At 40.1% G+C, this 21,492-nt stretch overlaps 2 protein-coding genes across 3 annotated transcripts; one reads left to right on the top strand and one right to left on the bottom strand.

Annotated features, from left to right (window-relative positions):
• The first annotated feature begins 2,446 nt into the window (after positions 1-2,446).
• LOC132635452 (WAT1-related protein At4g19185-like) lies at positions 2,447-18,812 on the top strand. 2 transcript variants are annotated; one of them, XM_060351848.1, is made up of 8 exons: positions 2,448-2,984; positions 4,975-5,037; positions 5,159-5,275; positions 6,614-6,899; positions 15,210-15,365; positions 15,950-16,101; positions 16,422-16,605; positions 16,708-18,812. In XM_060351848.1, the coding sequence occupies exons 1-7, from the start codon at positions 2,782-2,784 to the stop codon at positions 16,603-16,605; spliced, it is 1,161 nt and encodes a 386-aa protein (XP_060207831.1). In that variant the 5' UTR covers positions 2,448-2,781; the 3' UTR covers positions 16,708-18,812. The 2 variants fall into 2 exon arrangements, with proteins under 2 accessions (XP_060207832.1, XP_060207831.1); XM_060351849.1 differs by lacking the exons at positions 4,975-5,037; positions 5,159-5,275 and having other exon boundaries at positions 2,447-2,984; positions 16,422-18,812.
• On the bottom strand, positions 18,425-21,272 carry LOC132635454 (chlorophyll a-b binding protein, chloroplastic). Its single transcript, XM_060351851.1, has 5 exons — positions 21,113-21,272; positions 20,396-20,581; positions 20,269-20,306; positions 19,659-20,173; positions 18,425-18,812 (listed from the first exon to the last, which is right to left on the bottom strand). Exons 1-5 carry the CDS (start codon positions 21,166-21,168, stop codon positions 18,795-18,797), a joined length of 813 nt encoding a protein of 270 aa, XP_060207834.1. The 5' UTR covers positions 21,169-21,272; the 3' UTR covers positions 18,425-18,794.
• Positions 21,273-21,492: the final 220 nt, after the last annotated feature.

Below are 21,492 nucleotides of genomic sequence, written 5' to 3'. Positions count from 1 at the left end.
ACTTATTTAAGAATTTTGGACTCAAGTTCTAAAAATTAGGTAAAAGGGACTCTATCCCCCTAAGTTTTTTTAATTTACACAAAAACCCAAAAATAAAAGCACTTTTTACCACCAAAAAAAAAAAAACTGTACGTTTTTCTCTTAAAAAATACGCAAGCAACTATTGGTTGCTTAAACAACTCCTTGTTGCTTATACAATAACCTTGTATCTCATTAAAACTAGGTAAACAACTAGTGGTTGTTTAAATAAATAAATGTTGCTTATAATAAACAACACGAAGTTGTTTAAGCAACTCATTATTGCTTATACATGAACTCAATTGGAAATTAATTGATTGATCACAAATGAAAATTAACTAATATAAAAATCTTGTTTCTTGTAAAAACTAGTCATTTGATGAGGGATTAAATCCAACTTATTAATTTTATCATCAATTAATTGACTATACTAATAGTTTAAACAAAAATTTACTGATCCAGTGATAATGGAATCAATGTTGTTTGATTATATGAATATTAGAACATCAACTTATTGACTTGATAACAATTAAATATCAAACGAGTCGTTCAATGAGTTATTAAACCCAACTTATTAATAATATCATAATTGATCGCAAAATTGATTGACTCTACTAATAATTTAACAAAAAATTACTGATCTAGTGATAATGGAATGAATGTTATTTGATTATATGAATATTTGAACATCAACGTATTCACTTGATAACAATTAAATGTCAAACGAGTCGTCCAATGAGTGGTTAAACCCAACTTATTAATAATATCACAATTGACTGCAAAATTGATTGACTCTACTAATAGTTTAACAATAACTTATTGATCTAGTGATAATGGAATTAATGTTGTTTGATTATATGAATATTTGAACGTCAACGTATTCACTTGATAACAATTAAATATCAAACGAGTCGTCCAATGAGTGATTAAACCCAACTTATTAATAATATCACAATTGATCGCAAAATTGATTGACTCTACCAATAGTTTAACAATAACTTACTAATCTAGTGATAATGGAATCAATGCTGTTTGATTATATGAATATTTGAACATCAACGTATTCACTTGATAACAATTGAACATCCAATGACCCGTTCGATAAGTTCTAATGTAAACAACCAACCGTTTCATAAACAACTTCGTGTTGTTTAACATAAATAACTACTATTTGCTTAAGCAACCATCGATTGTTTACTAAGTTTTCACAAGAATTGAGGTTTTGTTGTAAGCAACTAGGAGTTGTCGAAACAACTTTTTGGGTTTTGTTAAAAGTTTTTGATCTTTTAATTGAGTCAATCAATTTTGCGATCAATTATGATATTATTAATAAGTTGGGTTTAATAACTCATTGAACGACTCGTTTGATATTTAATTGTTATCAAGTCAATAAGTTGATGTTCTAATATTCATATAATCAAACAACATTGATTCCATTATCACTGGATCAGTAAATTTTTGTTTAAACTATTAGTATAGTCAATTAATTGATGATAAAATTAATAAGTTGGATTTAATCCCTCATCAAATGACTAGTTTTTACAAGAAACAAGATTTTTATATTAGTTAATTTTCATTTGTGATCAATCAATTAATTTTCAATTGAGTTCATGTATAACCAATAATGAGTTGCTTAAACAACTTCGTGTTGTTTATTATAAGCAACCTTTATTTATTTAAACAATCACTTGTTGTTTACCTAGTTTTAATGAGATACAAGGTTATTGTATAAGCAACAAGAAGTTGTTTAAGCAACCAATAGTTGCTTGCGTATTTTTTAAGAGAAAAACGTACAGTTTTTTTTTTGTGGTAAAAAGTGCTTTTATTTTTGGGTTTTTATGTAAATTAAAAAAATTTAGAAGTTTTTGTGTAAATTAAAAAAACTTAGGGGTTTTTGTGTAAATTAAAAAAACTTAGGGGGATAGAGTCCCTTTTAATTTTTTACCCTAAGTTTACAAATATTTTAATTCAACCCCATCTCTTCATGGATCTTCATAATTAACCCCTAATTAAATGTTTATAACAAAAAAAAAAAGGAAAAAGAAATAGAAATCCCCTATTCTTCATTTGACTCTCAAAGAGCCCTTTTAGCTCATTTTCCCTATTTTCTCAGACAAGTCAACACGCTGTAGAATTTTCTTAAGAGCCCGTTTGGATTGACTTATAAGTTGTTTATAAGTTACTTATAAGCTGTTTTCAGTTTTTTTGAGTGTTTGACTGGACAGCTTAAAGTCATTTTGTGCTTAAAATAAGCTCAAAAAAATAATTGGGCTCATTTAACTTAGCTTATCTAAAATAGTTTATAAGCTAAAAATAACTTATAAGTCAAAAAAATAAGTTAGACCACCCAACTTTTTTTTTTTTTTTTTTTTTTAGCTTATGCAGCTTATAGGCACAGGACCTCCAAACAGGCTCTAAGATTCATAAAAAGGCAACTGTATAAAGCTCCATCAACAAATTTGCCTACAGTAAAGGACAAGTACATTTTTGTATGTGGGAAAGCTTAAAATCACAAATTGGTGAAAGACATTCCAATTTTTGTTGTCCAAAATCTTCCTCAATGTTTTGTGACAAAAAAACCCAAAGACAGAAACTCAGTTAAACAGTGAGGTTCCTACTCAACAACTACACCCCTTTTGTCTTGTTGCATTATTTAGTTATTATAATCAAAATTCACCCTTACCCACCACCACTAGCTAATCATTATTATGGGTGGTGACTTTATATAAAAGGGTTGGGTGGGTGGTTGTGGTCGTGGATGAAATGAGCAAAATGACACAAGGAAATGGGGGTGGTGAGGTATGGAAAGCTCATTGTGCAATGGCTTTGGTACAACTTGTGTATGGTGGTTACCATGTGATTACTAAGGTGGCTCTCAATGTGGGGATGAATGAAATTGTCTTCTGTTTGTATAGAGACCTTCTTGCTATATCCATTCTTGCCCCAATTGCCTATTTCCGTGAAAAGTTAGTTCTTTTATCTCTTTCCTTATATCCCCTTTTAGTTATATTCTGCCACTTCTTAGATAGACAATTGAATTGATGTTCTATATAAAGCATGAATTTTTATGAGCTGTGTGCATGTACTGTTTATGTTTTTCTTGAATTTGTCATCCAAGTAGTGTAGTCTCTGTATCTATGCGGGAAGAATACACAGACTTAGAACCCGTTTGGATTAACTGATTGATAAGCAGTTACATGTTTGGATAAAAGTGTTGAAACTGTTAATAAGCAGTTGATGTGTTTCGTAAGAAAATATACGATAGACTGTTCTTTTGTTAGAATGACTCAAATGCCCTTAATTTTTTTGCAAAAACTTATAAATTTTAAAGGATCCTTGTCAAGAAAATGCGGAACGACAGATACAAAGTGAAGAGGAAGTTAGGAGTTTTGTTGGAAAGATATTTTGAGAAATAGAAAAAATATTAAGGATAAGATAGAAAATACTTGGTCAAATCAAAAGTGCAAAAACTATTAAGGATAAGATTGAAAATACTTGGTCAAACCAAAAGTGATTATAAGCTGAAAAATCATAAGTTGGGGATGACCAGTTTATGGCTTTTAACTGATTTTGACTTATAAGCGCTTGGCTTATAAGTACTTTGGTGTTTAACCAAATGTGTAGATAAGCTAAAAAATGCTTATAAGCCAGTTTGACCAACTTATAAGCTTAGCCAAACACACTCTTAGTTACACTCACCCACTTTGTAGATAGACAGTTGAATTGATGTACATGTAAATCATGAATTTTTAGGAGTTGTAGGCATGTACCGGCAGATGGAAAATTTTTGTTGCCATATTCAGATAGTGATAACTTAAAAGCCCCTACCTCTATAGGATTTTTTTGTTTTTTTTTGTTGTTGTTGTTGTCAAACAGCAGAATTATTTACAATATTTAACTATGCGGAAATAGGCCTCTCTAGCATATGCTGGCACGGAGAATACCAACATTTAACACAAACCCATACTTTCATGACATTGGAACCTGTCTCACCGCCACCAACATAATCACTTTGCCAAGTTTCATAGGCTTCTTTTTGGAAATTCAATGTAGAAGTAGTTAACCTTGGCTTAACATTAGACGCGTCCGATAAACACCAAGCAACATGGAACTCAGTGATTATGAAAAGTAGCAGGTTGGCAGAAGAAATACTTTTCGAAAAGGGGGATTAAGGATGGAAGGAGATTCAGTTTTTGAGATCATGGGTACAGCAAAAGCCACGTAAAAGAAGATGATAGTACAACAAATCTCGAGAGTGCAGTAGAGGGGAATTCGTTGGAACCTAAGGTTTAAAAGAAACCTTTGGAATAGCTCAGGTGATGGCGTTAAGCAAAAGAGACGGTACCAGCTTATATCTGGTGGACATTATGGAAAGAAAGGAATGGAAGATGTTTGAAGATAGAAGTAGCTGAGTACAAATGCTTAAAATGAGCTGTGTTTTGTTATTTCATTTTTGGTGTAAAGAAAAGTATGCAAATGAAGCAGAATCAATTATAGATGTCATAAGCTCCTGTGAGATTAACAGTTTTTGTTTTCCCCTGTAAATATGGTTTCCAGCACTTCCTTTGTGCTAATTTTACCCTTTTTAGAAAAAAGTGGGTCACGCTGCTAAGAGTACGTTGTGTGTTTTCAGTCTATCACTGTATCACTGTATGGCAGTGTGATTGACAAACATAACAAATTCTCCCCCTCATTCGTTCATTTTGTGTGTGTGTATATACATATATCCTTATTGTTTTCTATAAGTTCTTTCAAAAAGTTAATTACAATAGTTGGATATTATATGAGCAACAACAACAACATACCCATTGAAATCCCATAGGTGGGGTCTGGGAGAGTAGAGTGTACGTAGACCTCACCCCTACCTTGTGGAGGGAGAGAGGCTGTTTCCAAAAGACATTTGGAATTATATGCACATCACTTACAAATGTAAATTTTATGTTTCTCTATGTATAGGAGGTCGAGGCTTCCTCTGAATAAACGGCTTCTACTGTCCTTCTTCATTCTAGGATTAACTGGGTAAGTTTTTGTATACTAACCGTGTATATTTGGATTTGTTTAGTTAATTTCTGCAGTTTTGTTACACTTAATAAAAGACTATTGCTGAAAAAGCCTTTTTTCTCTCTTGGTACTGAGACAGTATTTTCGGTTGCCAACTGTTGTTCCTTGTTGGTCTTGGCTACACAAATCCGACTTACGCTGCTGCTTTGCAACCTGCAATACCAGTATTTACGTTCATACTTGCTGTACTTATGGGGTCAGTAAACATTCAACCCCCTCCATCTCTCGATTTTGTATCTGTCTCCATCACTCCCATTTCTTGCATGTCCTGGGTGTCGAGTGAATCTTGTTCTGCTTAACTTTGTGAACTGTGAAAGATCATAGTTTTATCAAGTATCAAATGTTGTATTTTTTTAATACCAAAATCGTTTTGTGCTTTAAATTGGAGCAATCACAAGTATTTTATTTTTGTGCATAGAATGAGAGTTATTGCGATCAGTTTGAGAATGTATATCCTCCAAATTGATACAATACAACCCGAGATTCATAGTAAATCTGAGACAGGGAGAAGCGGAATTCATCGAATTTCAGAAAAAGAATTATCTCTAACGACCTTCTAGCTAGATTAAGGACTGATCAACTAAAGAATTCCCAACCCAATACCCCCACCCCACCCCCAAATACCACCTAGGGATGCCAGTCTGCCAGAGTGGGGGCGGTAGGGCAAGGGAGGGGAGGGGAATACTTAAGCAGGGAAGGGCGGGGCGAGGTAGAACTTACGGGGACAGAGCAATATCTAAGAAAAGGTTTCTTTTAGAAATAGAGGATTGCATTTTGAAGTGGGCTAGTCCGTGTTTTATCCCAGCTACACTTTGAGTTCCCAAACTTTTGTCATCTTAACCTTCCTTGTAGATCGTTTTTTTGTTTTGTTTTTGTTTCAGAGATGTTGAGGTTGATGTGTTAGAACAAGCAGATGCTTTGCTATTATAAGTTTTGAGCTTCAATGGAATCTAGTCACAAAAAAAATATATTGGTTTCTACATGTCTAGATTAATTGAATTTTTCAGTTTTCAAAAGCTATAATTATTCCCTGTAAGGCTGTAACTGGGCAATGCTTAATGGATCCCAAAAAGGTAAACTTTCGGGAAATTGGGTTTATGTGTTGCTGTTTTAGAAACATTTAAAGGGGTGATTCTGTTTGGCAAGAAAACTTAGGTGCTCTTTTTTCCTTTAATATTTTATAGCAGTCTATGAGTTAAACTGGAATTTTATGATCAATCATACAGTACATGGTGTTGTTCAATTGTCAAGGTAACACTGAAGTGGATCACATAGAACATGGTGCTCTTGCAGAATATTTTAGTGGAAAGGAGATGGGCATCTATAATGTGAAAAAAAAATTATGCCTTAATTTAGTTGAAATGCGAGACTAGATGGGTAGATCCATTACGCCCCGAGTTTTAAAACCTGGCGTCACTGGCCCTCGGGAATTTCTTTGTATAAAAATATATTAATGGAAATGCAAGAGATGGGCTTTTGAAAAGAATATTTGATGTGACATGCTCAACATTATTCGTATGTGTTATATATGCAGTACAGAAACAGTGAAGCTTCTTAATGTGGAAGGTCAGGCAAAGGTTGGAGGTACCATTGTTTGTGTTTCTGGGGCGATTTTAATGGCTGTATTCCGTGGTCCGGTGGTGTTTGGAGACGGCACATCAGACCTCACAGCACAAATTGAGATAAGTGCTAACGGTCAACCAGAGCCTGCTGGATGGCTAATGTCTAGTTTTCTGGAGTTGGGATGTGATAATTGGCACCTCGGCGTCTTATGCTTAATTGGAAACTGTATGTGCATGGCAGCATACTTCGCTCTTCAGGTGACTAGATAATCATTTCAATTGTTAATTCACATCGACTTGATTGGAATAAATAGCAAACCGTTCTCAATGATTAAACTGAAAGGCTATGCACATGTATAAATTATATAATATGTATCTAGTCATCCCTTAAAAAGTTCACCCCCGATCTTCCTTGTATATAGGACCTTTCACAGTGGACCTCGTTCTCTAATAAATGCTCGTGAAGGTGATTTTGGCATGCTCTGGTTGAGTGGTCTGTGATGCACTACTGGGGCTTTGAAATTGTTAAATTGGTATTGGGTGAATTTTATATTTGATTAAAACCTGATAATTTTTTTTAATGTAATAACAATCTTTGAAAAGGAAAATATTTCTATTTAAAATATAATGTAACTTACCTTATAAAAAAAAAAATTAGTAACTTCATTATGTCCCTTCCATCATTTTCTTCCTTGTGTTCTCTAGCAATTTAATTTTTGCTCCTATTGTGTTCTTAGGAAAGGCTGGTAATTATTTGTTGATTCATCTTGATTTTTGACTGATTTGCTTTTTTACATTCACAACTATTGTCTAGTGGATTTCTTTCTTTCATTCTATCTTTTCTTCTTCTGTTGGGGGTGAAGATGAAGAAGAGGTTGCTTAAATTTGAAATGCCTTTTAGTATCACTGTTTGCTTAGAAGAACAACTCTTATGTCCTAAATTGATAATGAAACCTCTATATCTAGATGGCCTTTCCATAGGAAAGTAAATAGTCATAGCACAATTAATGTCATGGGCGGCTTTCCAGCCATGCCCCATGACCCCTTGGGCGCGCCCCATGGCAAGCCTCTCAGCGCCTAGCGCCATGGACGGCCCCGTGGTCTCGGACGCCCCAAGTGACAAGGTTGCTTCTGCCTATGTCGCCCCATCAATGTCCCTCGCGCGCGCCCCTGTGCTGGCCGTGCCCCAACGCGTGCCCAGCGCCCAGTGTCAGTGCAGCCCAGCTATAGTGCCAGCGCCCAGCGCCTAGCGCCCGCGCCCCAGTGCGCGCGCGCACCGTGCCCTGCGCGTATGACAGTGCCCCGACCGAGGGTGCACATGGACCTGCTCTAGTTAGGTCTCTTTTTGTTGTAATTATAGAGTAGTTTACTTTATGTATTTTTGGTTGTGTTTCTCTAGCAAAACCATGTCTAGTTCTATGACTTGGGTTTTTATTTTTAAAGCATTATTAGGGGGGATCAAGCAATCAAAACTTTCAAGCAAGCAATCAATTCTCTGTACTGGTGTCTCTCCCCCTCGACACCGCTTGCTCTCATTGTAATCAATTTTCATTAATGCAAACAAGCTTTCTTTCTTTCTCATTCTCAATTCACTTTTCTGTTCTCTCAATTGCTCTTGACATTGGTTTTCCCGCACGGCACTGACAGTCTCGTCTAGCGTGCGGAGGGAACCCCGGTTGGCGGACAACAACTTTGGAATCTTCGGTTGCTTAGCCTTACGTCGCCCTTCCAGGAAGTCTCAGGAAGGCGCCGCGTAACAGTTGGTATCAGAGCTTAGGCTCGACATCGGACGAGGGGACACGTTGCTATTGTCATCATTTTCTGACCATGGTGAACCATGGAGACCGCCTCTTGATTTTGGAAACGACGGTCAATAGATTTCGACCCGTCACTGAAAGGGTGGAGGACCTGGACCGCAGGATGCGGCAGGCCGAACAAGACATTGTAAACATTGCTACTGACACTGATGCAGCCGCACAGGCGGCCGCCACACAAAGAGATGAGGATCTAGCCCATAGGACTCAGGAGGCAGATAGACTGACTGCCATGCAAGTAACCATCGACAATTTGACTAATCAGCTCAATGTTGTCAATGCTGCCTTACAAGGCCTACTCCGAGGAGGGGGCAATCCCATCGGGGGCGCGGCAAACATTGCCCTGGCACCCCAGAAACTCAAGATTCCTGAACCAAAGCCCTACCAGGGTTCTCGAAATGCCAAAGAAGTGGAAAATTTTATCTTTGACATCGAGCAGTACTTTGACGCTGTGGGTGAATTGGAAGAGCCCAAGAAGGTCGCAACTGCTGCCATGTATCTACAAGGCGACGCCAAACTCTGGTGGCGTGTTAAATATGAAGCCATAAAAGCGGGCGAGGATGCTCTTGAGACATGGGAAGAACTAAAAGCAGCCATCCGCTTACAGTTCTTCCCCGAGAACGTCGAGTATAATGCACGGAGGAAACTTCGGGAACTCAGGCAAACGAAGTCAGTCCGAGATTATGTCCGCGAGTTCTCTGCCCTCATGCTGAACATAAGGGACATGGGCGACAAGGACAAACTTTTCACGTTCATGGAAGGCTTGAAACCCTATGCCCGCATGGAAATACAAAGACAGAGGGTGGATACCTTGCCCAAGGCCATCCAAGCTGCGGAATGCCTCAGTGACTATCAAGTGGATACTCGAAAGGATAAACCTCAACCACCAGTCCGTGGGGGATTCAAAGGGGGCCAATCCTACAATGCTGGCCCCAACAGAAGTGGGGGAGATCGTAGTGCAACCAAATCAAAAGGTTCTTCCTCAGGCAGCAATAGTGCTGCATCTCATAATAATGATCGGGGGCGGAAGCCCCCCTCAGGATGTCGCCATTGCGGCGGACCACATTGGAACAATGAATGCCCACAGGCACAGATGAACGCCCATCAAATTTTGGATGATGGGACGGATGATGATGAGGATGATGCGGATCAGACAGAACCAATAGGTGCCTTCAACGCACTTGTTTGTTCCATTTCCAACGCTGTAGAAGGCACCAGTGCTGGCATATGCAAAAAGAAAGACCCAAGCTCAACTGCCAAGAAAGGAAAGGCAAAGGCAGGCAACGGGCCTCCTCCCAGAAAGGAGAAGACCCTGATGTTTGTCGACTTGAGAGTAAATGGCAAGCCTATTAAGGCCATGATAGACACAGGTGCTACGCACAACTACCTGACCACCACAGAAGTAGAACGCCTTGGCCTAGTTGTTGGAAAGGGTAAGGGTCGTGTCAAAGCTATCAACTCACCACCCCAACTGGTGGGCGGGATAGCCAAAGGAGTGCCGGTAAAGATGGGTCCTTATGAAGGCAAGTTCGACTTGCGAGTAGTGATCATTGACGATTTCGATTTGGTAGTGGGGTTGGAATTCATGAGGCAGGCTAACATCATCCCCATACCCTATGCGGACATGCTTCTGATGATGGGAGCAAACGGGGCCAAACCTTGCATGGTCCCGTGCACAACCATAAAGATGGCATCAGGAAATATCTCTGCATTGCAACTGAAGAAGGGGGTCCATCGACAAGAACCCACGTTCCTGGCTACCCTTTGCATTGAAGAGATTGAGTCTTCTTCAGGCCCCATTCCAACGCCTGTGAAGGAGCTCATGAAGGAGTTTGAGGATGTCATGCCACAAGACATGCCGAAGCGACTCCCGCCTAGGCGGACAGTCGATCATGAAATTGAATTGGTGCCCGGCGCGAAGTCACCTGCCCGCGCACCCTACAGAATGTCACAACCCGAACTCACCGAGCTTCGGAGACAATTGACGGAGATGCTGGACACGGGGATCATCGTGCCCTCCAAATCACCTTATGGGTCACCTGTACTATTCCAAAAGAAACATGATGGTACCCTAAGGCTCTGTGTTGACTATCGAGCTCTCAACAAGATCACCGTGAAGAACAAGTATCCCATACCACTAATGGCGGACTTGTTTGATAGACTGGGCGGCGCCACAGTATTCACCAAAGTAGACCTGAAGACAGGTTATTGGCAAGTCCGCATTGCTGAAGGAGACGAGTCCAAGACGACATGTGTAACCAGATATGGCTCGTTCGACTTCCTGGTCATGCCGTTCGGCTTAACCAATGCTCCAGCCACGTTTTGCACCCTAATGAACCAGGTCTTTCGAGAATACATTGATGAATTTGTGGTAGTATACCTGGACGACATTGTGGTGTACAACAAAACGTTAGGCGAACACCTGGAGCACCTGAGGAAAGTCCTAACTCGGTTGCGAGAGCATGAATTGTACGTAAAGCTGTCCAAATGCTCTTTTGCCCAAAAACAGATTGACTTCCTCGGGCATGTTGTTGAAGAAGGTCGCATCAAGATGGACCAACAAAAGATCAGGGCTGTCACAGACTGGCCACCACCCAAGGATATCCATGCCTTGAGGGCGTTCCTTGGCCTATGCAACTTTTATCGGCGGTTCGTCAAGAACTACTCCCTTATTGCCTTACCACTGACAGAACTCCTCAAGAAGATCACACCTTGGGACTGGTCGCCAAAGAGAGTAGACGCTTTCAACTCACTAAAAGCGGCTATGTCTAGTAGCCCTGTCTTGGCCTTGCCCGACTTGACCAAACCCTTCGAGGTGGAAACAGATCCCTCCGATTACGCCTTGGGCGGAGTCTTGCTACAAGAGGGGCACCCGGTGGCCTACGAGAGTAGAAAGTTGAAGGATGCAGAACGACGCTATGCGGCTCACGAGAAAGAATTATTGGCTGTTGTCCACTGCTTGCGCCTTTGGAGGCACTATCTTCTGGGATCCCCATTTGTGGTGAAGACGGATAACACGGCTGTCAGTCACTTCATGACCCAGCCAAGTCTAAATGGCCGCCAGGCCAGATGGCAGGAACTCCTAGCGGAATTTCACTTCAATCTGGAATACCGAAGTGGGAAGACCAACCATGTTGCGGATGCACTGAGCCGAAGGGCCGATCTAGCATCGGTATGCTTGCTCGCCACCCTCAGGGGGAGCGAAGTAGCTACCACCATAAAAGATCAAATCCAGGATCTCCTCACTAAAGACCCTTCAGCACAGTACTTGGTCGACCTAGCAGGCCAAGGGAAAACTCGCCAGTTCTACATGGAGGACGGGTTCTTGAAGGCAAAAGGAAACCACCTTTATGTTCCTAAAGGAGGAGATTTGCGGAGAACTCTCCTAATGGAATGTCACGATACTCTATGGGCAGGCCACCCAGGAGAAGAACGTACCATGGCACTGCTACGCCGTGCATATTATTGGCCCCAGATGGCAGATGATGTCGCTCAGTATGTGAAGACTTGCCTAGTATGCCAGAAAGACAAGTCTGATCGCTTGACACAAGCGGGCTTGTTGGAGCCATTGCCGGTCCCAAAGTGGCCTTGGGAAAGCGTCTCATTGGATTTCATCACCGGTTTGCCCAAGGTCGGAGATCTCACGACTATCTTGGTCGTGGTTGATCGGTTTTCTAAGTATGCCACCTTCATTGCAGCACCAAAGTATATATCAGCAGAGGAGACAGCTCGACTCTTCTTCACCCATGTTGTCAAATATTGGGGTCTGCCCAAGGATATTGTTAGTGACCGCGACTCTCGCTTCACCAGCAACTTTTGGACCCAGCTCTTTAAGTGCTTGGGGTCTAAATTGAGTCACAGCTCGAGTTTTCACCCGCAATCCGATGGTCAGACGGAGCGGTTCAATGGCATGTTGGAGGAATATTTGCGGCACTTTGTCACCGGTTCGCAGAAAAATTGGGTGAAGTTGTTGGATGCAGCCCAACTGTGTTTCAACTCACAAAAGAGCTCTAGCACAAACATGAGCGCTTTTGAAATTGTTACCGGGCAGCAACCGCTACTCCCACACACTGTGAATGCCCCAAACATGGCCAAATCTCCACGAGCAGCTAGCTTCTCGAAAGAATGGAAGCAGAATTTAGAGATAGTGCGGAGCTATCTAGTGAAGGCACAAAAGCGGATGAAGAGGCATGCAGATCAAAATCGCCGCTTTGTGGAATATCAGGTTGGGGACAAGGTGATGGTGAAGATCCCAAAGAGATACCTATTTGCAGGGGTCCATGACCCCCGCCTGTTGCAAAAATACATTGGCCCTCTGTCCATTGAGAGGCGCATTGGGAAGGTAGCATACCGGGTGGATACCCCAGCTTGGTGGAAGATTCATCCTGTGTTCCATGTCAGTCTTCTAAAGCCTTTTCGAGAAGACACAGAAGATCCTTCACGCAGCCAGCTCACAATACCCAGTATTCGAGGCCCACAAGCAACCGGAAAAAGGATAGTAGAAGCCATCCTCAACGATCGAGTCATACATGCCTCAAGAAAAGATCACCAAGAGTTCCTGGTGAAATGGTTGGGATGTGATGCCGAAGAGAATACATGGGAGAGAGGCACCAACCTCAAAGCCTACAAGCACCTGATCGATGACTATCTTGCAAACAAGGCGCCGAGGACGTCGCCAACTCAGGTGGGGGAGAATGTCATGGGCGACTTTCCAGCCATGCCCCATGACCCCTTGGGCGCGCCCCATGGCGCCATGGCAAGCCTCTCAGCGCCTAGCGCCATGGACGGCCCCGTGGTCTCGGACGCCCCAAGTGACAAGGTTGCTTCTGCCTATGTCGCCCCATCAATGTCCCTCGCGCGTGCCCCTGTGCTGGCCGTGCCCCAACGCGTGCCCAGCGCCCAGTGTCAGTGCAGCCCAGCTACAGTGCCAGCGCCCAGCGCCTAGCGCCCGCGCCCCAGTGCGCGCGCGCACCGTGCCCTGCACGTATGACAGTGCCCCGACCGAGGGTGCACATGGACCTGCTCTAGTTAGGTCTCTTTTTGTTGTAATTATAGAGTAGTTTACTTTATGTATTTTTGGTTGTGTTTCTCTAGCAAAACCATGTCTAGTTCTATGACTTGGGTTTTTATTTTTAAAGCATTATTAGGGGGGATCAAGCAATCAAAACTTTCAAGCAAGCAATCAATTCTCTGTACTGGTGTCTCTCCCCCTCAACACCGCTTGCTCTCATTGTAATCAATTTTCATTAATGCAAACAAGCTTTCTTTCTTTCTCATTCTCAATTCACTTTTCTGTTCTCTCAATTGCTCTTGACATTGGTTTTCCCGCACGGCACTGACAGTCTCGTCTAGCGTGCGGAGGGAACCCCGGTTGGCGGACAGCAACTTTGGAATCTTCGGTTGCTTAGCCTTACGTCGCCCTTCCAGGAAGTCTCAGGAAGGCGCCGCGTAACATTAAGCATGGTTTAGTCTAGACCAACAACAACAACAACAACAAGAAGAAGCCCAGTATAATCCCACCATGTGGGGTCTGGGGAGGGTAGAGTGTACGCAGACCTAACCCCCACCTTGAAAAGTAGGGCAGCTGTTTCCGAAAACCCTCGGCTCAAGAGAGGAAAACAAGAGGAAAACATGACAAAAGGTCAGATAGGGCCAAGCATATCGAAAACAATATGAAAACAAGGAATAACAAAAGCGAGAAAGTCATGGTAGAACAGTCCGGAAAGAAAGGAGCATTAACTACTATAGATAAATAAGATAATCAAAGTACAACGGCCCAACAAATATAAGCAACAATCAAATGCAGAAATCAAATGGCAATAAACGAATGAGCAAAACTACAACTACTATGGTGAAAGGATAAGCCACCTAGCCTTCTATCCTAATTTGAGTCTTCCACAACCTCCTATCTAAGGTCATGTCCTCGGTGAGCTGAAACTGTGCCATATCCTGTCTAATCACCTCTCCCCAATACTTCTTCGGCCTCCCTTTACCTCTCCTGAAACCGTCCATAGCCAACCTCTCACACCTCCGCACTGGAGCGTCTGTGTCTCTCCTCTTCACATGCCCAAACCATCTTGTCCTCCACCGATGCCACTCCCACCTTGTCCCGGATATCTTCATTCCTAATTCTATCCCTCCTAGTGTGCCCACACATCCACCGCAGCATTCGCATTTCCGCGACTTTCATCTTCTGAACGTGAAAGTTCTTGACTGGCCAACACTCCGCCCCGTACAATAAAGTCGGTCTAACCACCACTTTGTAGAACTTGCCTTTAAGTTTTGGTGGCACTTTCTTATGATTTAGTCTAGACCAAGAGGGGAAAAAACTCGTTAACTTGTTCATACTTTTACATAGTGCATCCATCATGCCACTATGTTGGATACCTTTTACTTAATCTTAGGTATGTTATGTTTTGATCATGTAAAAGTAATCCATGTTATACAAATTAGTGATCGATTGATAATTGATCAAGAAATATGACTTAATGAACAATAACTAGATACCAATTCCAGTTAACAGCATTTATGCATTAAAAGACTGATTATTTTTGTATAGAAACAATCTGGTTTTGGTTGGTAGCGTGGCCTCCAGTCAGGATTGGTACAAACAGTTTATTCTGAGATATCTGTGACATTTTAGATCTTGGGCTAGCTTGAAGCATTGTCCGGAAAATCCTTGTGTTTGTCATTTTATGTGTTTGTATTATTATGAAATGTATGCAGAGTTGAGTGAATTATGAAATTTTTGCAGGCTCCAGTTTTGAAAAAATACCCGGCAAGCTTATCATTGACAGCATGTTCATACCTTTTTGGTGTTCTATTAATGATAGGGACGTCATTCTTTGTGACTAATGGATCAACGGACTGGTATTTGACACGATCTGAAGTCGTCGCTGTGTGCTATGCTGTAAGTTTCTCTTAAGTCCCTATCTTCATTTTCCCTGATGCATGAAATGAGATTATATTTATCTTGATTGAAGTTTCAACATGATCTGTCTCGCATAAAAAAGAAATCTGAGACAATGATACAAAAATTCAAGCAATGTGATACCATGTATAATTTGCTTTTAATTATTAAAATTGTGGTTGATATCATAATTAAGTGAACCGTGCTGTCTCGAACAACTTTACTTATTACATGAGGGGGTCAAATAATTTAACATGGTATTAAAGCCAGACCTATCCCTATAACGCGGCCCTTTTTTCAAGGGGAAATGGTCAAATTGTCTGTCGAACTACGCAAAATGATCCAGATTTACCACTGACTCTGAAGAACAGTGTCAATGATCTTCATACTTCCTTCCTCTATGTTGCTATTTCAATTTGGAATCATCAATGCATAATGTATTAAAGTTAGTTTAATGTTTCATAGTGGATCCTCATTCATCTGTCTATAACATTTCGTCCATATGGTTAGTATTGTAGTTTAACTAAGTTTTTAGTTGAGTTGAAATAAAAACAGTTTTATTCTTAATGGTTAATCTCTTTCAGGGGATTTTTGCATCAGCCCTGAACTATGGACTTATGACATGGTCCAATAAGGTTCTTGGCCCTGCTTTAGTTGCTTTGTATATGCCGCTTCAACCTGCTGCATCAGCAATTTTGTCTAGTGTTTTTCTCGGCAGCGCTATTTATCTGGGAAGGTTAGTGCTCTGATTTATTCTGAATGTACATCATTCTCCTAAGATAAAATCCCCTTTTATATCCGTGTATGTTCTCCATTCTTGGTTTTATACTCATTTTGGCACAATGAGGACCAAAAAGGTGTGAGGGTGATGCGAAGCCCTCCTGCTAGAGATTTTCCATGTTTCCTTTTTGACTTGCTTTCTTTTGGAGATTGGTTCTTGTGAAACTATGAAATATGCTACTGGCTGAGCTCATATGATCTTTTCTTTCCAGTCCATCTTCTAGTTGTTCGTCGTTAGCCTTTATTCTAAGATATCTCCCCGCTTTGTGATTGCAGCATTTTGGGAGGACTTCTCATTATAGCTGGGCTTTATTTAGTAACTTGGGCATCTTACAGTGAGAGGCAGGCTGTCATGGGAACTGTTCCTCATGCTCCTCGGATTACGGATCCCTTAATCCCATATCAGATAGGACACACATTCTCTGTTCCTTCTTCCTCAATGCCAAAGATCTGTCATTAGGTATTGCTACCGATATCATTTGCATGTATGTCCTTTTCTTCATCTTCTTCATGATGGTATGTATAGTTCACTCCTAAAAAGAACGATAAATATGTATTGCAGTTCTATCAAGTTTCTTTTTCTTTCCCAAAAAGGAAACTCTTCCTGCAGAAGTATATTCAGGAACTCAAGGGAAAAATCTCGCTCCAATCTTTTTACAAAGTCACCAACCTTGGGAGCAATTACACATTATTTATTTTGATTCAATCCAAAGAAGCAGAATAATGAACAAATGAGCCTTCCAAATAGACATCAAAAGACTAACATGGGACTTATTAAGGTAAGCTCAATAAATCCAAAGACTATCTGCAATTATATGCCCTTCTTTTATGATTTATGTAATATAATGATAGCAAGGATTAGACCGCACATACATTCACATTCCCACAGCTTAACTTATTAAGGGGAACATTTATGAAGACCAGTGGGACTATAATATAAGAGAGCAAGTTAATTCATAGTGTTGACTGCCTATGGGCTATGAGTGCTTATAAGTCCCAACTTAAAAAAGAAAAAGAAAAATGAGAGGTCCTATTCAGGGATCCTTACAACAGTCGTCTATCCCAAAAGGTAAGAGGTCCCAAGCTTTGTATTACTGAGAAACAGCAGGAACTGGAGCGGGGAATAAAGTGCTTCTAGAGTAACCCTAATATCTATCTTCGTTGTCTAGTTGTGTGATCGCATTTCAATACAGAAGCTAACAACACAAGCATCCCAACAATAAAGAATAAGCACCCACACAAGCATACTGGCAACTCTTGATACTCATTTCAGGAACCAAAAAGAAGTCTATTTCCTTCGATCACCTAGCAACATAGTAAGCTTCAATGTGTCTCAATCTTTTCTAATACAAAAAAGAATGAGAAATTATACTAATATGTTTTTGCATCTTAACCAAGTTGCACTTCTCGTGGGTCTTGTGTTTGTCCTGTGTCGATCTAAACATAAAATATATAGGACAACCATGAACCATACGACCATGTACTTGCATCCAGATAAGAAATACTTCTGAATAACCGATAAATAGTAGCTTGTATGTCAATAAATCTGGGAAAAATGGTTGTTTGCAACATCGTAAGCTGTACTCCATAATATGACTGCAATATTTGGGCAGATGAGTAATGCTATACTTTCAAGATAACTTATAAATAGTCATTGAAGTACTCAATTTTTTTCTAAAGTGACAAAGTTTTCAAGAGGCAGTTAGTCAGTTCCCTTTTCTCTCAATTAGACATTGTATCCAATATATTGGATGTACCCGAAGGGGCTATCTATAAGACATCATAACTTTTTCTGTCGATTAGACAGAGCTCTCAACAGAAACTCAAGCACATTTTGTTTCCTGAGATGCCACGGATTTCAGAGAAAATTTGATAGGCTATTTCTCATCCCAAACAATAAGAAAATGGCAGTCTATATTCTAAGAGTATCAACCAAATTTAGACATGTAAGGCCAAAGGATTTCACTTTTAAAGGTAATCAAACCTACATCACAAACCCAAAGAACTTGAATCACCAAAAAAGTGGTACTTTGCCCCTCCAATTTCTTTTCCGTTTCTAATCCTACACATGCATTTTCTTTCTTAAAGTGTGGCCATTTACATTAGAGCTCACTACTTAGAACCTAGCACACTACTGTTATATATGATTCATTAACTATGGCCTTGTTACATGACCTTGCCACTCTAAAGAGTATTAGTGATACTTACATTTTGTCATTTATAGGTATGATATAAATTATGTTATCCTGGGCCAGGATTATGATTAAAAAAAAATAAAATGAAGAAAGGGGCAGAACCTTACAGATGCTTTAAATACAGATCAGTTGCGAACAAACATAAACAAAAGCTCGGTAAAAAGATGAACGACATTAAGCCATGCAAAAAGCGGGTAATTACAAGCAACACTATTTATCGATTAATTCACCAGCGGAGTAGAGGTTGGCCATCTTGAACTACGGTTGACTGATTAAGCTGCTGGTAGAAATACAACAATCTTTTACATATCAACCTAGGTAGCGAAGACAGACACGAGCAAACCAAATGTATGGTTACTACATTGAGTGGGAAAGAAGCATTAAAACTTTCTTTGCACAGATCTACTTCAACTGTTACATTTACACATCATTACAGCAAACGATACTCTGCTTCTCACTTGGGACTGAATGCCTGAAACATAAACAGAAACAACTTCAGTAACTCGAATTGCTGATAGAATTTTCAGTTTCAAGTAAGTGATGCCGTCCACTATCTTTCAGATCTTCACACTTATACAATTATAAATACACATTTCTTTCGCTTGCATACTAGAAATTAAATGATTATCAAGGATGCATCAAAACAATATACGCATGTCATATTTGGTCCACATTTTTAAAAATAAATGAGCTTTTAGTTTTTGAAAACGTGTGTATTAAAAATTAAAACAAGAACACAAATACTATTGTCCCACTTCCAAGCAGGTTGTAAGCGACTACATGAATCTTCGCTGGCCATGTTGCTACATTTAAGCCCATTTGATTCCAATATTAAAGTAATTAATTTCTCCGTATGTGTCTAAAACAACAACATTTCTATAACAAAATAAACAATCAGAAGGTTGAGCTTTCTTTCAAATTAAACAAATTACTTGGACAATAGCTCACAAATTCTGACCCTAATCATTTTCATAAGTTTTATTTTATTTTATTTCCGATTATGCTATTTCTTCAAAATGTAAAACTAGTATTTACTTTATTTGACTTTTTTCTTGTATTTCTATGCAGTTAACTTACTGTAATTGTTCAGAGATATTGTTAGAAATTTTCATAAAATGGAAACATATTTAATAATGTGTCGTTTTGATGGAAACTTTTAAAGTATAATTAGACAAAACTAAATCAATTCTAGTTTTCTACTTTAGGAGAACATAGTGCTAACATAAAAATGAGTATATATTTTCAAAAGACAAATTGTTTTCCAAAAAAAAAAAAAAATTAAATAGCGAACAGTGTGAATTAGAAATGAGGTACTTACAGCAAAAATAGTGGCGTGACCAGGATCAGCAAGGTGAGCAAAGAGGTTGTCAATTGGGCCAGTTCCAGTGTAAATGTGTTGGAACCATGCACCCATGACAGCCAACATGGCGAGTCTTCCGTTCTTGATCTCCTTTGTCCTCAACTCCTTGATCTTTTCAGGGGAACCAGAACCCCAACCCAAGGGGTCAAACCACAAGCCACCTGGATAACCGACGTCTGTCCCTGTGAGCTTGTTGTTAGGGAAGATGGGGTCTGTGTTTACACATCCAGGCTTGATGATATCTGCCCACCTTCTTCCCTCAGCCCAACCTATAAGTACCAACTCGATGACGAATAGAGTGGTTGTGTCTGTGAAGTATTCTTGTTCCCCAGCGGTGTACCATGAAGGTGTGTTAAGGATTCCGATTTTTGTGAGGAATTCCGGGATGAAAATTCCTGCAGCTCCCAACATTGCCCATCTGCAGTGTACAATTTCTGCCTGCACGTTCCATTTCAAGCTCTCTGGGTCCGATGCTGTGCGATATATCCACAATAATGATAATTAATGATATATATTCTATATATGTCTTGGACAAGCAACAAATTAATCATAAATTTCGCATACATACACAGGCCAAGAGGATCGAAACCGAAATCTCCAGGAAGGCTGCAAGGCGAAGATTAAAGTAATACTGTATCAGTATATTGAGTACAAGTTAGTTAGATTAAAGTGATAGTAGGTAGATCATGACTGACCTGCCATCAAGCCATTCAGGAGGGGTGCTGCCAGGGAACCAGAGTGGTCTGTCAGGGTCCGCAGCAACACACACTGTCACAGCTCGTGGCGATCCCGCTGGCGCAGCGTATTTGCTCACTCTCAGTCTTCTCCCTCCAAGGAATGAAGCTTTTGTTGCTCCTACAATTGATCCATTTCTCTGGGAACTGCAGCAATCACAATTGAACTTGAACATCCTTTTCATGCTAAAACTATTTACCCTATTAGAATGCTATAGTGCTATTCTTTTTCGTGTTTGGATGGTTGTCACCTATTGTATTGTATAACATAATGCTTGTTTTGATTGTTGCTTAAATTTTATTGTATTGTATCGTTAAATCCATCGTTATGTAACGACGGAAATTCTCATTTTGTGTGATCGCGTCGTTACCTTTTTTTTTCTTCTCTAGTTTTGCCTTCCCTTATTATGAGATAATCCTATTTTATTCTCTACTGTACTTTTTTATAATAGCTCTACCCCGTACCTTACTTTTCTCGTAGGTTATTCCCCAAATTGCTGATGTGTGACATTATGTAACGACGGAAAATGATACAATCTATCCAAAGTAAAACGATATAATATGATACATTATGAAACGATATGTAACAACTAACAACCATACAAACAAAGTGGCTTCTTTATTGTGTTGCTCTATTTAAATTATTTTGGTGGGTGGAGGAAGTTGAAGAGAACTTACCTTGGGGAAGAAAAAGCAACAGCAGCAATGGTGGATGAAGCACAGGCGGAGGCCATGTCGGCAAATTCTTCACTCTTTCTTGTCTGCAGTAGTGTGTGATTAAGGGAGATCAGTGAGATTGTGGTATTTTATGATGAAAGGTGAGGGGGCTTATCTTTATGGATAGAAGGGGTCAATCTGTGATTGGTTGCTTGAATTGCCATGTGGCAACCACAATCCAATATCTACCCTCACTACCTTAACTTCTTTCAGCTTACTTGGAATAATCTGGTTCTAGTGGTAGCCTAGGTGGCTGGTCCTTAATGTATGAAAAATTTACTATGTGTGAGATAAGCCACGAAATACTTGCGTGAGAGACTCATTATGTGTCAAGTGGAGTG

The sequence above is a fragment of the Lycium barbarum genome, chromosome 4 (assembly GCF_019175385.1).
Source record: "Lycium barbarum isolate Lr01 chromosome 4, ASM1917538v2, whole genome shotgun sequence".
NCBI classification, from domain to species: domain Eukaryota; kingdom Viridiplantae; phylum Streptophyta; class Magnoliopsida; order Solanales; family Solanaceae; genus Lycium; species Lycium barbarum.
This window is presented reverse-complemented; position numbering and strand designations above follow the sequence as displayed.